This window comes from Simochromis diagramma, unplaced genomic scaffold (genome assembly GCF_900408965.1).
Source record: "Simochromis diagramma unplaced genomic scaffold, fSimDia1.1 OVJJ01000682.1, whole genome shotgun sequence".
NCBI lineage: Eukaryota > Metazoa > Chordata > Actinopteri > Cichliformes > Cichlidae > Simochromis > Simochromis diagramma.
Window position 1 is genome coordinate 3,168,685 of NW_024387359.1, and position 20,224 is coordinate 3,188,908.

A 20,224-nucleotide genomic window follows, 5' to 3' on the forward strand; every position below is an offset into this window, starting at 1 on the left:
ACTGTATATCCAGTTTGTGTGAGTGGACTGTTGCAGGAGAGGAGCCGCAACAAGCTCGGCTACTCTGTGCTGCTCTCAGACTGCCACGTACGGGCTTACTACACGGGTACCTGCGAGGGCCAAACCTCCGAGGATACGTGACACACACTGAAAAGGAAGTGAAAGGCAACTTTTCGTTTTCTCATTTGTTATTGGAAGAAGTCCCTTAAGTCTATGTAAACTTGCCAAAGTCAACCCCGTAAAGACTCCTTATGTGCAACGCGAATACTTAAAGAGTCATGTTCTTTAGTTTACTATAATTTGTGTTTTTACTCTGAATGTAAATACTTTTATTTATTGATTTATAAAAAAATCAAATCAAACGAACATAAGTGAAAATGCACTAATTTAATGAGTAAAATACATATGTTTATACAAATATATAATAAGAATATAATAACAAAATATCCTAAACAACAGCACCAAGTCATCTAAGTAATAGTACACAATTATGAAAACAATTGATATCAGTTGACAGCATTTTGCAATAACAACAATAATAATGATAATAGTAATGTATTAATGTTGCATAGCAGTTCAAAACTCTACTTGAAGATAATACTGCTTGAAGACACAGTGCATCACTGTAAGACTTTTTTGTAGTGTGGCATGAGTGACAGACTTGAATACTTTTTTGTTAGATTTGTAACTTTATAATATTTTGTATTATTTAATTCAGTTTAGTAAGTTACTGTTCTTACTGTCTTGGAGTGACAGTGACCAAATAATTTCCCCTCAGCTTAATAAAGTATTTTGATTCTTCTCCATTCCTCAGGTTTCCTGTCCAACATTACATTAAACAGTTTGAACCAAATGACTGTTTAACACAACCTCCTGGAACACGTCTCTCCTAGACATCTCTATGCCTTCATCTAACTTACTCAACTTACCCCAGAATTTGTCTTTCTTTTCTAATTGACATCCAGCCTGTGTTGCATGCGCACTGACAACATTCAAGATCGACCATTCGATTTCCAGCTTCGGACTCATGTTCCTGCCTGACACTTTTCACCTCCACAACACTGTTCACATACTCTTCCTTACCCCTACTCCACTCCTCTTTCTATCTACACCATGGTAGAGCAGCTTGAATCCACCTCCAATACTCCTGGCTTTGCTTTCCTTCCATCTGGTCTCCTGCATAAACAATATATCTACCACAATATATTTATACTGCCAACTTTAACCCCCAGACTTCTGTCTTTCCTACGCTCTCATTGCCTCATAACACACCCTCCTCCTCTTCTTTTCCTTTGTCTTTGGCCAATATTAGCATTTTACACCAGCACCCTGTTTGAAAGGTTGAAATCTCATCCATCATGACTTGAATGTTAGCCAAGGTTTTAATGGGTTTGTCCAAATATTTATATTTGTTGGATCAAATATAAATAAAAGGATTTAAAAGCAAGATGCATTTTCACCAGTCTTATGGATGTACTATTTTGGGGAAAAGAGTACAATGTTTCAGTGATAAAGTTACTTACATCACCACTTGACTTTCTCCTAAGTTAGTCTGTTTTATGTGAAATATTTTATATGATTTTGCTTACAAAGCAAATGACAAATATTAGATAGCTCAAAGATTGCAAGTAAATGTTCAAATAGAAAATAAATTGTTATACTAATTTTATCTGTATTTATTTCTACGCGTTTCTAATAACCCTAGACGCCACAACAAAACATTACGAAAGTTTAATAATATCATTTTTAAAATGGTAGCGCATCTAATTACGTCACAAATAACATATGAAATGTAATTTATCTCCCTTTGCCGTGAGTACAGACAGTCAACGAACTGTTCGAGAAGCCTTCGCAGACGTTCTTCGTCGTTTACCGCCTTCGCCGCTGTATCGTAAAAAAAGCTTTTAACGAGCATGCGCTGAGTGAAAGTGATCTGGCTCTTTAATTTATCTGACGCCGTTTACCGGACGGACTGAGATCTGTAGCTTTTATTTAAGCGTGTTAAAGCAACCACGAGAAACGGACGCCCAGGGTGAAAAAATCCATTACACCCTCTGTTTTGTCGCAGGTTTGGTGACGTCCAATAATCGACTTGCTGTGAAGTCTCCGGGGCCGAGGCCTAGAGACATTTTTTGTAACGGGCGCTATAAAAAAAAATTGGTGTCGATGCTTAACTACATTTAAGGTGCCCGTTTTGACCGGATGTGAACCAATGAAGCACTTTATACTGTAACTGAAGCTTTAACGGTGGGAAACGTTAGCCAGCTAATTAAAGCTACTGCTAACTGCCAGCGAGGAAGTGAGGAACGAAAAAAAATGACATCTCGGAGGTAAGCGGGGGCTGTCTGGAAAACAATGTCTGCTGATAATGCTAGCTGAGTCTGCTAACTTTAAGTGAACTCAGCTGTTTGGATCTTGGTATGTCGGTAGACAGTCAATGAGAGTTCCGACGTTTCTGGAAATAGACAGAAATAGGTGGTGTAGGGCTGCTTCATTTAGCGTTACACCGGCAACTTAAGGCAGTCTCAACTTGTTAAGTAAACAGCGCTGTAACATTTGTACAGAACATACAAAGCTAAGCTGTCCACAAACTGTAGTTACTAATAGATAAAGTTCAAGTTAACCAACTCTGCTACAGCTGCTGTTAACAGATGCATCTTACTGGATTGATTTGTTATGGTTTGAGCTGCTGTCCAAGTCAAACCAGCTGTATTTACAAATAACTGAGCATAAGACACCCCATATTGGTACAAAAATTAACGAGTCATTTTAACGAGAAAACGGGAAAACAGCAGGAGTGCATCAGAAAAACGGAAATGAAGTACTTTGACGTTGTAGATATGTGCAGAGTAGGAAGAAGTCATAGCAGTTTCAACATTTTAAGTAAATTAAATTCCTTAGGTAATAAATGTAACGGGTTAAAAAGTCATCGTTAGCGAGTGGAATAAATATATTTCACATAGATGGTGCACAGAACACAGACTTCTTGTACAGACGAGAGGCAAAAGATGAAAATAATATTCACAGGGAGGCAGAGGCAGGAGATGACCACAATGGACGCATAAGTGAAACAGGCAGGCAGTCTTTTCGGGGGAGTGCAGGGTGGCAACTTGTAGAAAGAGCGCAGTCAGCCTCTGAATGTCTTTACTGGAATATACAGAGTTGGATAGAGAGGAAGTGAAGAAAGACAGAGACAGTGTGGCTCTTTTATACCTTTGGTTCCAAATGAGTCTCATTGTCAGCAAGCATCCTGTGCAATAATACCAGAAACATTATAAGAGAGAGACAAGACTCTCAAAGGAATCCTTTATTGAAATCTAGGCAAGAAATTTTTAACAGCAAGGATGGTGATGGGAGTATAACTTCCCCAGTGGCCTTTTGAAATCCTCATTAATGTGTAAGTCATTGACACATTTAAGCTGTTTTAATCAGATTTAACTTACATGTCCAGGTGACCATTAAAATTAAACTTGAGTGATACTTCAAAATGCCCAGATAAGTGAGTGGAGATGAAACTACATGCTTTTAGAAGAACTTTGATAATACTGTCTCTGAATAGTGGATTGAAAATTGCAAATAATCAAGTTTTAAGCAGTTAATTCATAATTTTGAACACCTCTTAGTACTATAACTGACCATCCACTCTGAGTTATGTCATGTTGTTGTTGTGCAATGTATGGATTTTTGGCCAAAAGTTCACACAATGCACTATATAATGAGTAAAAATTAAATGCATGTACTTAACAGTAAGTCTAAATTGTTATTTTACTTGTCCTCTTTTAGGTGGTTTCACCCCAACATCACAGGTGTGGAGGCTGAAAACCTCCTGCTGACTCGTGGAGTGGACGGGAGCTTTTTAGCCAGACCCAGTAAAAGCAATCCAGGAGACTTCACGCTCTCAGTACGGTAAGTGACGTTACACATGTTTGTACAAAGCACCATACTCCAGAGGTGCATCCCTAGTGTACTGTGGGATTGTGAAAACTAAACAGTGTTACTGGAGCAAACATTTGGACATTGAATAATCTGTCTGCTGATCCAATGTTTTTGTTTTTGTTTGTTTTTTTCCCCTCCCTTTTAATGATCTGGATGCCTTTCTTTGACTTTATAACAGAAGAATTGTTTTACATTACCCTTTTACAAGTTAGATTAAAATAAAAATAAAACAAAACATTCTTGCTTGTGAAACAAGTAAGGAAACAAGGAAAACAAAGTTGACTGTCAGAGTCAACTTTACAGAGGTTTGCTTTGATATTTTGGCTATCCCTGTGGTGTGCATTAAGAGTTTTAAAAACCATTACAATACAGGAAGCAATGGATGAACTGTGATTGTTCTGCTGTTTTAATAAAATGTGCTTTTGCACTTTATAAATAATTTTTACAAATCAACTTGAGAAAGACTATGAGCTCTGTTAAGGTGATCAAAGTAAATTTTGAATGGTTGGACATTTCAGTATTGCCAGCCTTTAGGTTTTTTCTGATATTTTTTTTTTTTTTTTTTTTTTGTGGCTTGGTCACAGATGCTGAAGGACTTTTAAAAGACAGGAGTTATACAGCATTATCCCTTCGACTGGAAGAGAAAATATAAATGGATTGAATGAGCAACAAATCGTTTAATTTTCACTTTACATATATTATCTCTTTTTATTATCTCTTTCTCTTTATTATCTTTATTTTTTTTTATTTTTTAATTTTTTTAAACTAAAATTTTGCAAGAGTGAAATAATTTACTGGATTCTTCTGTTTTATGATCTGCATAAAGCAAGATTTAAGACACACTTTTTGTAGGACAGTGTAGTTTCACAGCAAAATTATCCTACCTACTTTGCTTTCAAATAGAACCACATTCGTTAAGTTGGACTAATCAGTATTTCAGCAGTAACAGTTAGTCAAAAGACTGTGGAACTTGAATTAGGTTTTGATAAAGCCACAGAGAATTATCCCTCAGTTCTGTAGGATGTTTTAGTCTATTCAGTATAATTGTCTGTTTTCCACGCTCTGCCCACATCACATTCGTTTCCAGGAGCAGCAGGCAGGTGTTTTGAGTGAACAAGCACAGATAAACCCCTGCAGTACATTAGGTACCCAGCACTAAACTAACAAGCAGTCAAAGTTGGAAACTAGCACATCTACATCTAGCAGCTTAATGGCCAGATGGTTCACTTAGGAGCTGGTGCAGAGCAAGCCTGAGAGTAAATATTAGACTTATATTTATCAGGTGGACACAAACATGACTGGAAAAGAGTAATAGCTTTGCTTGGTGTGTGAAGAGGGAATTGTTTAAGTAATAACATGACACAATATGTCTGTATTAGTTCTTTATATTCTGTCCCTTGCAGCATAATTGAACTATTAAATTGTTGTCTTTCCTTTACAATTTTGGACGATAGTGAGAAATCCAGTATTATCTGAAGAAGGCAAGACCAGTGTTTGCTGATGCAAAAAACCCAAACAACTTTGTATTTTTCTCTTGAGGCCTGTCAAGTCATAAATTCTATTTCAAGATAAAGTATCATTAAGTCAGTTTGGCTGATGTAGCCAGTGTTATTTTTGAAACAGCCACATATTTCATCTCTACGGTCTCTCATCTTGCACCATATTTACTTCCTATGGAAACAAAACAAATCATGTTTCTCGTGTGGAAACTGACATTTCCACAAGGACGCTAGTTTAAATGTCTTGTCCTTTTTTAAAAAATTTTTTTTTATTTATTTATTTTTTTTAAACTAAGTCACTGACAGTTATTGAGCCGCATATCTGACACAAGTTCTCCTTTTTTCTATTTTCTGTGTTGATGGCAGTCACCTATAATTACTCAACAGTTAGTCTGGTTTGTATCACCAAAAAACATATGCAAATAGAAATGATACCTATGGTGTTAGTGGTACATGTTACACAGTGTTAAACTGATTATCACTTTGCTAATTTTGTATCATTTCTTGCTCTGCATCAGAAGGGCTGGAACAGAAACAAACCTATGGGTTGTTTCAGTTCAGTTAATATAATGTCGTGCCTCTAACAGTTTCCTAAAGTTGGTGACAGTATAAAATTTTGTGTTCTGTTTGAAAGACGAAAGCTGGAGGCACAGAGTACCTCCATAGAGTAGTTTTCATTATCACCTAATGTCCTGATTGATTGAGATCCAATGAATTACTTCATCTGAAAAATGTCATAAAATCTTGTTTTGTCAGATCAAAAGAACTAATTTTCACAAGTGAGAAATACTGTGAACATCTTAATCTTGGGGATTAATCATGGTCAGATTGATTGCCTATAGCTTTCTGTACTTTCATGACGCCATCTCCTCTTAAAGCTGACACTCACAACACTGTCATTTGTAGGTTCATCCTGTTTGTTATCAAGTTACAGCTTAATGTAACTTCTGTGATTCAAGAGCTAAGAGACAGTTTATATCCTGTCTGCAACTTTTTGCAAAGTAATAATCTTCTGTTTATACATTATTTTTTTAAAATTAAATGAATTCAAATTAAATTAAATGAATTCAATTTCATTTACCTAGTGCCAATTCACAAGAACACCTACCTCATGGCATTTTATATTGTAGGGTGAAAACATCCACCTGCCATGATCATTTGTGAGTGAGGGGAAAGAGAAGAGTGCAGAGCGAGATGGAACAAAAGACACATATGGGAGAGAGATTAAGAGTTTAATAATTAGTAATGATTTGAATGCAGTGATGAGTAAGGTGCTGGAAGTCCTCCAGCAGCTTGTTGTGGCATAACTCACCATTAGCTCCAGTTATGTTTTCTTTTCACATAACTGGAGCTAATGGTGCTAATTTCTATTTTATTTTTTAACCCTCCCTAACCCTTTCCCCAAAACTGATTATTAAAGCTACTTTTTTTTTTAAAATAAAATATTCAGTCATATAATTGAAGACAGAGGAGGGCAGTGAAGAGTGAAAAACAGACCAGTTTTGTGTGTACAAAAATGGACAGAACACAGTGGTAGAACTAAAATAATTAGAGAAAAACACGCTGAAAAATTCTGCAAATTTTATGACTTATAATATAACTTATAATATGTAACATAATATTTTGGCTGTTTTAGCTTGTATCTGAGCTCAAAATATGAGGAAAAAATGGATCATAGGCCAGATGTTCCTACATTTGTAACCTGATGATGATCTTTCATGTGATAGTAACATAAATGTTTGTGCTGTTCTGCAGGCGAAATGGAGCAGTCACCCATATTAAGATCCAGAACACAGGAGATTACTACGACCTTTATGGCGGGGAGAAGTTTGCCACACTTGCAGAGCTGGTGCAGTATTACATGGAACATCATGGACAACTGAAAGAGAAAAACGGTGACGTTATTGAGCTGAAGTATCCACTCAACTGTGCAGATCCCACCTCAGAGAGGTAAGTGTTAATGTTCATGTAATATTTTTTGTGGCAGAAAAGTTCTTAAAAAAAACAAAAAAAACAAACTCCAAATGAGTTGTCGATAATTTCTGAACACCATGTATATTTTGTATATTAAATTTACATAAGACCATTTTGGACACAGGTGTTGTTGTTGTTGTTGTTTTTTTTTTTTTTTTAACTATTTGATAACACTATAGTTGCCAGTTCAATTCACACTTAAACAGTAAGTAAGAACTATAAGCTTCAGATTTTAATGTTATGTCTTTTATCTTTGATAAGCTGTGCTTGCTTCAAGTTAACTAAGGCAGATCTTGCAGTTTACATAATATGAGAGCACATTTCTGTTACGTGATATATTCTACTAGCTTCATATTTTCCCATTGCAGATGGTTCCACGGACACCTGTCGGGCAGGGAGGCTGAGAAGTTGCTCACTGAGAAAGGCAAGAATGGCAGTTTCCTGGTGAGGGAGAGCCAGAGCCATCCGGGAGATTTTGTTCTATCGGTCCGTACTGGAGATGACAAAACAGACAGCAGTGACAGTAAACCTAAAGTCACTCATGTCATGATCCGCTGCCAGGTAAGATCCAGATTTTGTACACACTCCATGTGTTTTCCACACCTAAACTCTGCCTCTTAGTTTGTCTGAATTCTGTGCACCATGTAGCATGCAGGTATACCAGCAGCCACCCAAGTATATTTAGAAATTTAGTTTATCCTTTTCCATCTTTCCAAGGGTAGCAGATTTATTAGTTGACTTTTTTTTTTTTTTTTTTTTAAAGCCTTGCTAGCCCTGGCCCCTAATTATTCTTAACTTTTGGCTGGTTAACAGGCCAGACTGGTGTTGTGGCATTACTCAGTATTACTTAGTTGCCTCTTCAAAATCATGACATAGATTACCTAGATTTTTTTTTCTTTTTTTTTAATGAAAATTTCAAGTTCAGAAGCAGAGTGCTTTCTTAGAAAATACTTTTTAATAATACCCAGTGGTATAGCTGCTGCTACCCAAGGTGGATAAGCTAGAAGTTGTGTTGCAGTCACTCATTTTCTATAATATAGAGTTTTTGCACATTACTGAAAGCAACAACATCTCAGTATTTTAAGACAAGATATTCAGTCAATTAACATACCTTGTAAAATTTCACCTAGGTCTTGAGGACTGTATACATAGATATGAATTGGTTGTATACAAAAGACATCTGTATCTTGATTCTGGTAACATAAGGCCAGTCTGTTTTTAATTATATTGCTGATGTACCTGTGTCCTTTTGCTCAGCATGACCTGAAGTATGATGTGGGTGGAGGGGAGAAGTTTGACTCCCTTACAGACTTGGTAGAGCACTACAAGAAGAACCCTATGGTTGAAACTCTGGGCACTGTGCTTCAGCTTAAACAGGTTTGACCCATCTCCTGTAGCCATGTGTTCCCAAGCATTTGTGCCTATATAACCTGCCTCAGAATCTGTTCAGTTGTAAAGGAAGAGAAACATTGGAAACATTTCCTGATTTGTTTCTCTTCTGACTCTTGGTCTTTGCAGCCTCTGAACACTACCCGTATTAACGCAGCAGAGATTGAGAGTCGAGTTAGGGAGCTTAGCAAACTAGCGGAGGCAACAGACAAGGTCAAACAGGGATTCTGGGAAGAATTTGAGGTGAGTGGTCCTACGTTTGTGTTAATTTTTATTATTCGTGTACTTTTGTATTATCGGCATCTTTAAAAATGAAAGTAAATAGTCATAACTTTATTACACAAGAAAAACAACACATGGATGTGAAGTGAACTGCCTCCTGTTGCTCATGCTTTCATGCATATCTATTTTATGTGCAGACAGTTTAAAATATGGACATAGCTTCTGTAGCATTTTTATGCCATTGTGAAGCCTCATACTTACATAGACATGGAGTTATAGTGAATGAAGTGAAAGACTTCATTATTTGTCTGCAAAGATAAATTTATAACCATAAATTAGGTGAAGTTAGTGAAAACCGGGTTCTGTTTACATGATAAATTTTTTTGGTGTCACTATAATCAATGAATAATCATAAGTAATTGTGATCTTAATATTTAACCAAATAATTGTGATAAGGATCACCGTGGAGCCCTAATTATAAAATTGACAGCTAACTAAAATTAATAGTGTTGGACATTAACTGTAAATTAGTGTCATGGATCACAGTAGCCAGTGAAATAATTTAGCAAGCTAGCGAATTAGCTTTTCTACGTACCGTACATGATTTCAGGAGGAATAATGTTAGCAAGCAAATTGCAGTTAGTTGCAACCTCATGCCTGTACTGGCAACATACAGTAATGTAAGCTAATAAAGTAATTTGAAAATGGCAGACTTTGGAATTAGCTGACCTTTTCTACTCAAGATAGTATTTGTTTATATACGATTTCTTGTGATTTGTCTGCATCAGCGATAGTTGTATTCACTAACATTAACCAGAAGAGCGATAGGTTAAGGGTTTGAGTCTTGCTATGTATTGAATTTCCTGTTAATGTTGACAATAATTTTCTCCTGAAGGCCAAATCTTGTGTTCGCAAGGCTTCATTCAACAAATATGCCTAGTGTCGGCTAACTTCAGCTTGCCTGCTAAGGCTAACAAATAACTTGACATCTAACATAATGTGGCATGATTGTTGATGTCAGAGTATTTCAGAAACTGCTCATTTACTGGGTTATTTCCCCCAGAAAACCATCTCTGGATAAAGTGTGATTAAAATTTTTTAGAAATCTTGGTTGGAAATGGCATTTTAAGATGTGACTCTCCTCTTTTTTTCCTATTCAGACCTTACAGCAACAAGAGTGCAAGTTGCTCTACAGTCGCAAAGAGGGCCAGAGACCAGAGAACAAAAACAAGAACCGATACAAGAACATTCTGCCTTGTAAGAAAATCACTCATTTTTGTCTATAAAAACCCTCCAGTTTAACTGCTCAAGGACCTCCTGAAGGGATTTTTGAGGCAACTAACTACTGATTTTATTTCCATTTCCAGTCGACCACACACGCGTGGTGCTGAAAGACGGGGACCCAGATGAGCCAGGCTCTGACTATATCAACGCCAATATCATCATGGTAGTATCCACTGTCATGGTAAACTCATGTCATTTTTGGGACACACATTGCACACACTGCATATGTATGTGATAGTATGTAGATGGCTTCATATGTCAACTTTCACTCACGCCGCTATTCATCAGCCTGTGTGATCAGTCAGTTTGTGTTCTTGTTTGCTGTATTTCTCAGTTGCTGACTGTGTCATGCTTATGTGTGTTTATGCAGCCGGATTTGGACTCAAAGTGTAATCAAGGCACCAAGGTGAAGAAGAGCTACATTGCCACTCAGGGCTGTCTACATAACACCATCAGTGACTTCTGGAGGATGGTTTTTCAGGAGGACTCTCGAGTCATCGTCATGACCACCAAAGAGGTAGAAAGAGGGAAGGTAAGCAAAGCGACTGATCACGGAACTGCAATTCTACCTTAAAGGTTAAGATACTATTTCAAGATGTGCCGTTTTTGTGTGCTGCTCAAATTCTTAAAATAATTAATCTAAGCAGACAATATGGTTGATTGTCAGGGATAAACACCATTGTTAACAAATTCTAAACTGTTAGGTCATTAAGCTTGAGTTAGTATTTTATTAAATAAAAATAAGTTAATTAGTAATGTTTATTAATTTGTTAACAGTTTGAAACTACCTTTAAAGTTAAAGCACCAAAACTGCATGACAGGTTTATCATGGTTCAAGCTGAAATGCACTGATCACAACTTTAACCCTGCATGTTTAGAAAATATACTTAAAAGTTTGCAGTGTCTTTAAAAAAAAACAAACAACCCCCCCAAAAAAAACAAAGGTAAAGAACTTCTGTGAGACACTATCAATGCTCCTAAATTGACGTGTTTAAGATAAAACAAGATAGATGCCATCCCAAAAGTTGGAAAATCCTTTTACAGCAGCCAAAATGTCATACACAACCCATGAGAAAATATCCCGACAGTAAAACGACTCAATAAGTTAAATATAAAATTAGAATATAGAGCACAGTAAACTAAATAAAATAAAGATGCACCAAAGGGAACAACAGAATAGAATGCCATGCAAAAAGTTGAGTATAATACAATTAGAACCACAATAAGAAAAATGTACAAATACAAAAAGAAAAACTACAAAACTTCAAAATTTTATACAAAAGTTCAAAGTTAAGGATATAGTGTGGAAAAAGTAAAAAATCAAAAATAGTCAACTTCCTGATAACTAGCTATCTTAGCTAATATTAGCAGTAACTTCTAGTATGTGAAATTTCCATGTATGTATGTATGTATGTATGTATGCATGTATGTTTCCTTTAAAAAAATTAAAATGTGTTTAACATATTTACAGAAAATATCGACATTCACAGGAACTTCAAATGTTCTACTACTACTACTGATGAATATGTAATGTGTAACTATGTGATTGTGTTTCAACAGAGTAAGTGTGTGAAATACTGGCCAGACGTGTCAGCGCTGAAGGAGTATGGGGCTATGCGTGTTCGCAATGTCAGAGAGACGTCTGCACATGACTACATCTTAAGAGAACTGAAACTTTCCAAAGTTGGACAGGTAAGTTGTTTGTTTGTATGAAAATATACTGTGCAAATCTAACATGAGGATTCTTTGAAAAAAAAAAAAAGAAAGGAAAAAAAAAAAAGTAGTTATCCATCATTGAAGTTCACTGCAATAAATGCCAAAAATTACTAAAGATGACAGATTTAAAATCTGTTCAAATCCCATGAACCCCTTTGATTATGGACTCTTTGTTTTTTGTTTTTCAGGGCAACACAGAACGTACAGTTTGGCAGTACCACTTTAGGGCCTGGCCAGATCATGGAGTCCCCACTGACCCAGGTGGTGTACTTGACTTCTTAGAAGAGGTCAACCTGAAACAGGAGAGCATATTGGATGCTGGGCCAATAACGGTACATTGCAGGTACCTCAAATTCCACAGTCAGAACACTTTATCATTGATAATGAAAGAGATATGGTTATTCAAAGTCTTGTTTTTCAGTGCAGGGATTGGGCGGACAGGAACCTTTATAGTGATTGACATCCTAATAGATGTGATCAGAGAAAAAGGTGAGTACACATGCACTCTGTGGCCACTGTAGCACCAAGCTCACAATTCTCCATATTTTCTTCTGCATATTTTCTTAGTCTGTAAATGCATTTCTTTTTCTTTCTTTTTTTTTTTTCCCAAAATTGATTTTTGTTCCAGGCTGCATACATATAATGTCTGCTCTGAGTCTGAGCATTTTAAGTGAGTGTGAGGACAGATATATATTTAAAAACATAATTAAATGGTGAAATAATTAAATAACTTTGTATTTAATTTAATGGTACCTGTCCTGCACTGTATTGTGAATTTATTTTATCTGTCAACCTTAACCTCTGTCACAGTCAGGGGCTAGGGCTAACACTGATCTAGTCAAAACTTACTTTGGCCTGGGGCCAGTTCTTTCATTGGTTGCTTCTTAATAGCAACTACACAGTTTGTACTTGCATACTTGCCAGTTCCTTGCCAGTACTTGAAACGAACACTCAGCAGTCCAGACGTGTGAGGATGATGTCTTATACACGTCTACATAACTCACTGCTTATCCAAGAAAAAAAACCACACAGATTACATGGTTGGTTTTTTTTTTTTGTTTTTTTTTGTTTTTTTTAAATTCTACTAGACTTAAAAAACTTATAAGAGACAACTGATGTTTAGAATAAATAATCTAAGCTTTGTTGCTCCCTTGTCACAAAGGGTTGCCACAGCAGGTAGCTCCTCATATTTGATATTAGCACAGTTTTATGCAAGATGAACCTTCCTGATGCAATCCCACAGGGTACTTGTATCTCCCCTTTTGCTTGCCGAGTTGTTTCATTAAAAATATATATATAATTTGATCATTTCTGGAGAATGTAGTCCAAATGTTTCTGCACTCATGCCTGGATGTCATGAGTGCCTGGTCAGCTGATACCTTGAGAAGTGAGGGGACTGTTATGTCTCATATCTTCAAATACGTCGAAGCGCTTTTCCAGGTTCTCTTGAAAAAGTGACCAGCTGTTTGAAGATTACGCTATTACATTGTCATCAACAAAAATGTGCATATTTGGTTTCCCTGACTTATAAACTCTATAAAGAATGGTGTTTGGGACAAGATCTGGACTGCAGTCTGGGGTCTATTTTTGACTATGCAAAATGCATTAAATTTGTTAAATTATTTATTATTTTTCCTGGTGCAGGAGTGGACTGTGACATTGATGTGCCGAAGACCATACAGATGGTTCGTTCTCAGCGTTCTGGGATGGTGCAGACTGAGGCACAATACAGATTCATCTACATGGCTGTACAGCACTACATAGAAACATTGCAGAGGCGCATAGAAGAAGAGCAGGTACGCAGCAGTTTGTTTTTTTTATTTTTCACCTCACTTCTACTCTCACTTATACCATTCATCTGCTTTCTCCTCCACAGAAAAGTAAGATTAAGGGACGTGAGTACACAAACATTAAGTACTCTTTGTCTGACCTGACTGGAGGAGAGCAGAGCCCTCTGCCTCCTTGCACTCCTATTCCTACTCCCACCTGCACAGAGTAAGTGCCTCTTAAATGACCTGTGGCATTTAAACCCTTGTAAAGAAAGCATTGACAGTTTCTTTTTGATTTGTATTTGTTGTCAGGATGAGGGAGGACAGCTCCAGGGTGTATGAAAATGTGGGGCTGATGCAGCAACAGAAGAGCTTCAGATGAGATTCACCTTTTGATACCAGTGCTCTATCAGCTCCAGGTAAATCCATGAAGAGCATACGGAGAGAACTGTCAACATGCAGTAGCTTTAAATGAGAGGAAGCTGATCTAAAGAACAAAAATACAACCAGTTCTGCTTGTCAAAGAGAAGGAATTAGAAAAAGACAGTTGTCTACAGTAGTTAAAACAATAAAGGTCAGTCTTTATAGCATTAAATACAGAGTTATTGTTAATTAAGGAGAAAACAACAAAACTAGCTTTGATTAACTTTTACCTTTTTAGATTACCTAAAAAAAAATTAAATATTGCTTTCTAATCTTTTGTAGTTTATATATACCTGAGAAGAAGGTTAAATTTACTGAAGAGAAATTTAAATTATAATAATGGAAAACATTTTTTAATTATTATTATTATTATTATTATTGTCACTTAATGCATGAGCTGACATTGTGATTAAGTAAGCACACCTCAAATATCCATGTAACATCTCTGACCATTTCTGCTAAAGACTTATAATCTGTTTCCTTATTTGGAAGATGAAAAGTGCCAGTCTTTTTTTTTTTTTTTTTTTTTTTTTTTTTCTTCTTTCCTGCATTTTTTTTCATACCTACTGTTAGTACATTAAATCTCAAGCAATCAAGTTATTAAGTGGGGTCATTTATCTTTCTCATACCTACACTGTTTCTGTTATCTGTACCTAAATGTTCTAATGCTCTTAACTATGTTTTTAAATCATTTTAAGCACAAAGACATTCCACAAGATCTTTATTCTATTTTTTAGAAACCTGCACCTTCCTCTGAAAACTTAACAACTTGTTCGTCCTCACAGAGATCAGTCCTAGAGATAAAGGCTTTTGGATAACTGGGCTATAGGCTTTGTCAAAATGTTGTTGAAAACTGTAGGTTTGTTCATGGTGTCCTCTGCTGCTCTGTTTTTTCAGTTGTTAAACCACATGTAATTCAGGATATCTCTGAATCGTGTTCTAGTCTGTTAACCAATCACTACTGCATCAAAACTACGACATTACAATTTAATCTTGATGCAGGTTTAATAATCCAGGTAAGAAAATCCCAGAAAATTCATTCACTTTACCTGGAAGGAGTGTTTTCAGTAGGAGAAATTTTTCATCATTCATTCAAGTGACTTTTGTCAGTGGGATTACAATGCAGTGATTAGTGGAAAATTGCAATAGAATTAAAGTATGTAATGTTCAAAACATAAATATTTCCTTGAAGCATAAATGATCCTACACATTTCCTATGAAACAATAACAAGTTGTACATTTTCAATGTTTAAGTGTTCCCTTTCAGTCATTTAAGAGTTAAAATGCAAATAATTAGTTTAACTGACTGATATATCTGACTAGAGAAAAGAAGCAATGTTTAAGCAGTGCCATCCAATGTTTCACCTCAGGATTGTGCTGATATGAAAATGCAACAACTGAAAATTGCCAGTTTGTCACAATGCATGTAAATAATCCTCAGTGCATAAATAACATCTTGCACCCACCCTCCACCCCACCCCTATCTAACACAGACCAGTATTACATCCAGACAATCAAATTAAATCAAGTTTGTTTGTTTTTTTCTTTTTAGGATCTTGATACCTGACAGTTTTTTCGCCAGCCACACCTTGAAGCCTGAGACTTGACCGTAATGATATGGAACAATGGGGGAAAGAAAACAAGAACATACACTCACACACACACACACACACTCACACGCACACAAGATACGAGGGAGACCAGAAACTGGGGGTTCCCCTCCTGTTCTTGCTTATTCTTACGTGAACAATTTCCCTCTAGTTGAATTCTAAACCACTGTGATTGTCAGAAGAGCCTTTGAGAAGCCTAACATGCTAAATCCACTACTAAACCACAGTTTGGGTTTAGGCTTTGTAAATCTCACTGCAAAAAGGGCTGCCAACAGCGAGCACCCTCCTCAGAGGGAAAAGAACCTAACTAATCTTTGCTCATCTCTCATTCTTCTGTGTAATTTTTTTTTTTTTTTTTAATTAACCAAAGGAAAGTGAAATTGATCGTTTGTAGATGGAAGTGAAGACTTTACTGAAAAGGGCCTGTGCCAAACCCACACATAATTTTATTCACATTTTGCACCTAGTTATACAGTCTTTGGGCTCAACAAAAGTGGGGGAAAAAACTTCCAGTGGTTTTTACTGTTGATTTGTAACTACACAAATTAATTTTTCTGTGGCAAAAACACCTCAAAGAGAAACAAAAATTCAGGTTCTTGGGAGTGTAATTAACTTCTTTGTCTCCTAGTTCACGAGTTTAGTACGCTTTCATTAGGATTAACAGTGTTGGTTAATCATTCCAGAGCTCAAGCCGAATGTCCTTAATGCTGCACTTTGAATTGGCAGCATTAGTTTCAGTTGAGCCTTGATTCATCTGGTGGATTTATGAATCTGGATTTTTGGGAGGAGTTTCCTGAAGGTATGCACTTATGTTGCAAAGTCAGGATGTTGACATATTAGGACTTCAGGGGAGTCTTTGTATGTCAGTTGCAGGCATTGCCATATGCTGATGGCTGCCAAAAAGATGTCTCTTTTTTTTTTTTTTTTTTTTTTTTCTTTTTTTTTTTAATTATTCTTTTCTTGTTAAGGATAAATGCCTTTATATACCATTGCCTATTTTGAACACCACATGTACTTAAGTTTAAAAGTTTGTTCTAGGAAGTAATCACACATCAGTTTTGGTAGTAGATTAATTGTTATGGTTGTGGTCAGTTGGATTCAGGAGTTTATACACACAAACACACATTCACACATTTTATAGGAGAGTATTTTCTGGTCTTTCTTTTGTGTGTCAATCAAAGTGAACAGTTTTATTGGAATACTTTGACATTTTGGAGAAAAACAATCATTTACTCCAGATAATACGATGGATCCCACTCTCACATCTGTAAACTATGAAGCTATAGCTAGTAGCTATTTGTTTAGCTTAGTTTTGCTTAGAGACTGAAAACGAGGGAACAGTTATGTTAAGTCTACTTAAAGGTAAATCAATAAAAACAAATATTCGGATTAATAGTATTTGTATACATGTTTAATGACATCACTATTCTAAATTATCTGTAAAGAAACGTACTTTCGTTCTATCAAATCCATAAAACCATGCTGATTTTAAGTTACACATTGGACTTATGAAAAGTACTTGTGTTACTTTTTCTATATCTGCTAATGTCTGGGTGCTCTTTATTCTCAGATAATAGTAATAGACACCTGGTTCAAATTGACCCGTATTCTTTTTGGTTTGTTCACTTTTATGTAACTTGTGATGTTTATTCTAGAGTCTGCATGGAGCAGCTATCAGGTCCTCCTTAGGCCCAGCCTGGTATATGAAAATTGTATTGTTATCATGTAACTTGCTAATATTTACTATTTGGCATCACATGCAAAATAAAAAAAGGGTTTTTAAAGATGTCATCACTTTTGTAGATATTCACCAATTTGATCACATAATGGCACTACACGAGTATCCTCAGGGAAACTTGAATGTACCTTGCATTCAAGATTTGCACCAAATTTAATGGCTGTTCATCTGTTAGTTACTGAGATGATTTAAGTCTGGACTAAGGCAGTGGACTGACTGATTGAAATTGCCATCTATAGTGCAGTGCTCGAAGGATGACTAACATCACCATAGTTTTATGAGGAAGCGAATGGTGGAAGCGATTCTTGACTGTGCTTATACAGACTAGCCTTATGCTAAGCTAGGCTAATCACCAGCTTTATATTCAAAGTGCAGATATGAGAGTGGAATCTTATCAGCTAACAGTAAGAATTGAAAATGTATTTTCTTAAATGTCACTGTTTCTTTATCTTCACGATCAGCTTCAATATTAGGATAGTCACTCTTTTCAAACATGTGGCCTCAGTATTTTGTCAAGCATTGTCAGTTTCTGCACATTTGCTTACCATCACTACGCCTTGAGAAACTGCAGTCTTGCGATTGAACTTGCTGTAACAGTGCTGACTCAGAATCTCTCCTTTTGAGAAAAAGGAAGAAGCGGCTTGCCTTGTGAATAGTTCTCCGTAACCACTGATTTTGGACTGAACAGCTTCTTTCTGTGATTTTTAAAAAAAAAATTTAAAAAAAATCATGACATCAGTGTTTCTGGGAGCTGCTTCCTCTCATTGGAGGACTCTGCTAATATGTGGCTGCTCCACAGCAAGTGTTCTTTGGAACATCTCCCATGTAAACGCCATCATCTGACTGAGATCTTCTGTAGTGTGGTGTACTGTATGCAGTTTTTATCGTTGAATGGTTGACTTTGTACCTGCCTAATGTTTTGTGGAATGTGTGCTTACAGTGTTTTTGTGGTGTGTGTGTGTGTGTGTGTGTGTGTGTGTGTGTGTGTGTGTGTGCGTGCGCGTGTGCTGTGACATTGTGGCTGCTGACGGCCATACTTGTTCCAAGTTACATTCTTGGCTTTGTTTTGTTTTTTTTTTGTTTTGTTTTTTTCTCCCTGAGATGATAAAACTGCTTTCAATTTATCATGTAAGCAATTTAGATGCATAGACTCGCCTTCTATGCGTATGCCTATGTGTATGTGATAGCTATTAAAAAGAAACAAAACAACTTAACAGTGCTCTTTAGTTCCACCGCCGTTCAAGAACCCATAACACTTAAATGTGAATACTTCCATCCTTAACATCCTGAACAAAAAAAAAAAAAAAAAAGTAAAAAAAAAAAAAAAAGGTGATCGCAATGCAAACAAAATCTATTTTTTAAATTGTACATGAGTTCCAGGTAGAGGAGAATGTACTTAAACATATCTACTTGCCAATAAAATATACTGTATGTATATTCCTACAGCTTTCCTCCTCTGGCATGGGGAGGAACCTCTCACAACGCTTAAAGGTTTATTGTATGACTTTCAATGCAGTTAACCATGTTAACTTCCTTAATTAACAATAAATGGCTGATAAATGCCTCATTAAGCCATTGTCTGTCTTTTTTTTTTTTTTTTAAGCGAGAAATATTAATCTAAAATTATACTGATAGTCCAAATTGATATGCTTGGTGAAATTTAAGCACTGAAAAGTGTGATAAACTTGAGTTGGCCAAGTAAGAAGCAAAAAGGGGAAGCTGCTTTAAAAGTTAAAGTTTGTTTTGTTTCCTGTTTGGACGTTTAATCGTATACTAATGTTGATGTAGAGGTTTTGTCTTGATGCTGACACTTCTTGTTCACAAGAATAGTGCAGTGCCTGCATAAATGGTTACTTAATCGTCAGCTGGAAATTAAAATATCACATGCTGGAACCATAAAGGTTTTAGCCTTGAGGATGACACAAACTGTTGCAAATTTATGCTAAGCAACACTAATACAGGTGAATCTGCAGAAACCTGTTCAATTATTTCAAATTGACTTCATGCTGCATTCATCTAGGATTCTTCCATACATACATGCTGCTTGACTTTTTCTGGATCAACGTGGGGGCTCTGGACGCTGGTGCAGACTTTCCTGCATGTTTCTCACACAGCACGCTGTTGTTCTCAGCTTCCTGGTCTTTGCTGTTGGTTGTGACTAACTGGGATTCTGGGCTTGTGAGCTCCCATCACCTCATCAACACTCTGGATAGGTTGCTAATCTGTTGCTGGGCTAAGATGTGGCGAGAGACAATTTTGGAGTCATTAGAGAAACTGCAGTTTTTTGTCTAGACTTTCTGCTCCAGAGTTTACTGCTATTTTTTCACATATAAAATTAGTATACATAACTGCACTGTTTACCAAATGTGTTGAAATTATGTAATCAAGCATGAACATCAATGCCAGCTCCATACTCTAGTTGAAGCATCAAATTTGCTGCTGATAACTCCAGGGTTGGTATTGTGGACAAGACTGTTCTAAACTGAACCAGATTAATTGTGACATGAATGGAACTGCAATGCAAATTAAGTTGTACCTTAGTCATAAAAGCCATTAAACCATCAATTATGAAAGCATAATGGATGAAGAGTAAAAGTTGCGGAGCGGCAACTAACTGGAGCTCAAATGTCAGCAGATGAGCAAAAAAAAATAAACATTTTCAAG

General features: G+C 36.3%; 1 protein-coding gene across 2 annotated transcripts; it reads left to right on the forward strand.

The window, feature by feature from the left end:
- Positions 1-1,902: 1,902 nt before the first annotated feature.
- Positions 1,903-19,131, forward strand: ptpn11a (protein tyrosine phosphatase non-receptor type 11a). 2 transcript variants are annotated; one of them, XM_040007305.1, is made up of 16 exons: positions 1,903-2,330; positions 3,784-3,906; positions 7,191-7,385; positions 7,778-7,970; positions 8,667-8,786; positions 8,928-9,041; positions 10,181-10,277; positions 10,388-10,467; positions 10,675-10,836; positions 11,865-11,996; positions 12,209-12,363; positions 12,442-12,509; positions 13,665-13,816; positions 13,897-14,015; positions 14,102-14,208; positions 15,765-19,131. In XM_040007305.1, exons 1-15 carry the CDS (start codon positions 2,317-2,319, stop codon positions 14,169-14,171), a joined length of 1,794 nt encoding a protein of 597 aa, XP_039863239.1. In that variant the 5' UTR covers positions 1,903-2,316; the 3' UTR covers positions 14,172-14,208; positions 15,765-19,131. The 2 variants fall into 2 exon arrangements, with proteins under 2 accessions (XP_039863239.1, XP_039863238.1); XM_040007304.1 differs by having other exon boundaries at positions 1,904-2,330; positions 10,388-10,485.
- The last annotated feature ends 1,093 nt before the right edge of the window (positions 19,132-20,224 follow it).

Coding starts and splice junctions, on each gene's coding strand:
- ptpn11a (XM_040007304.1), top strand. Junction 8,787..8,927: donor CTGTGCTTCAGCTTAAACAG/GTTTGACCCATC, acceptor TGGTCTTTGCAG/CCTCTGAACACTACCCGTAT. Junction 12,364..12,441: donor CCAATAACGGTACATTGCAG/GTACCTCAAATT, acceptor CTTGTTTTTCAG/TGCAGGGATTGGGCGGACAG.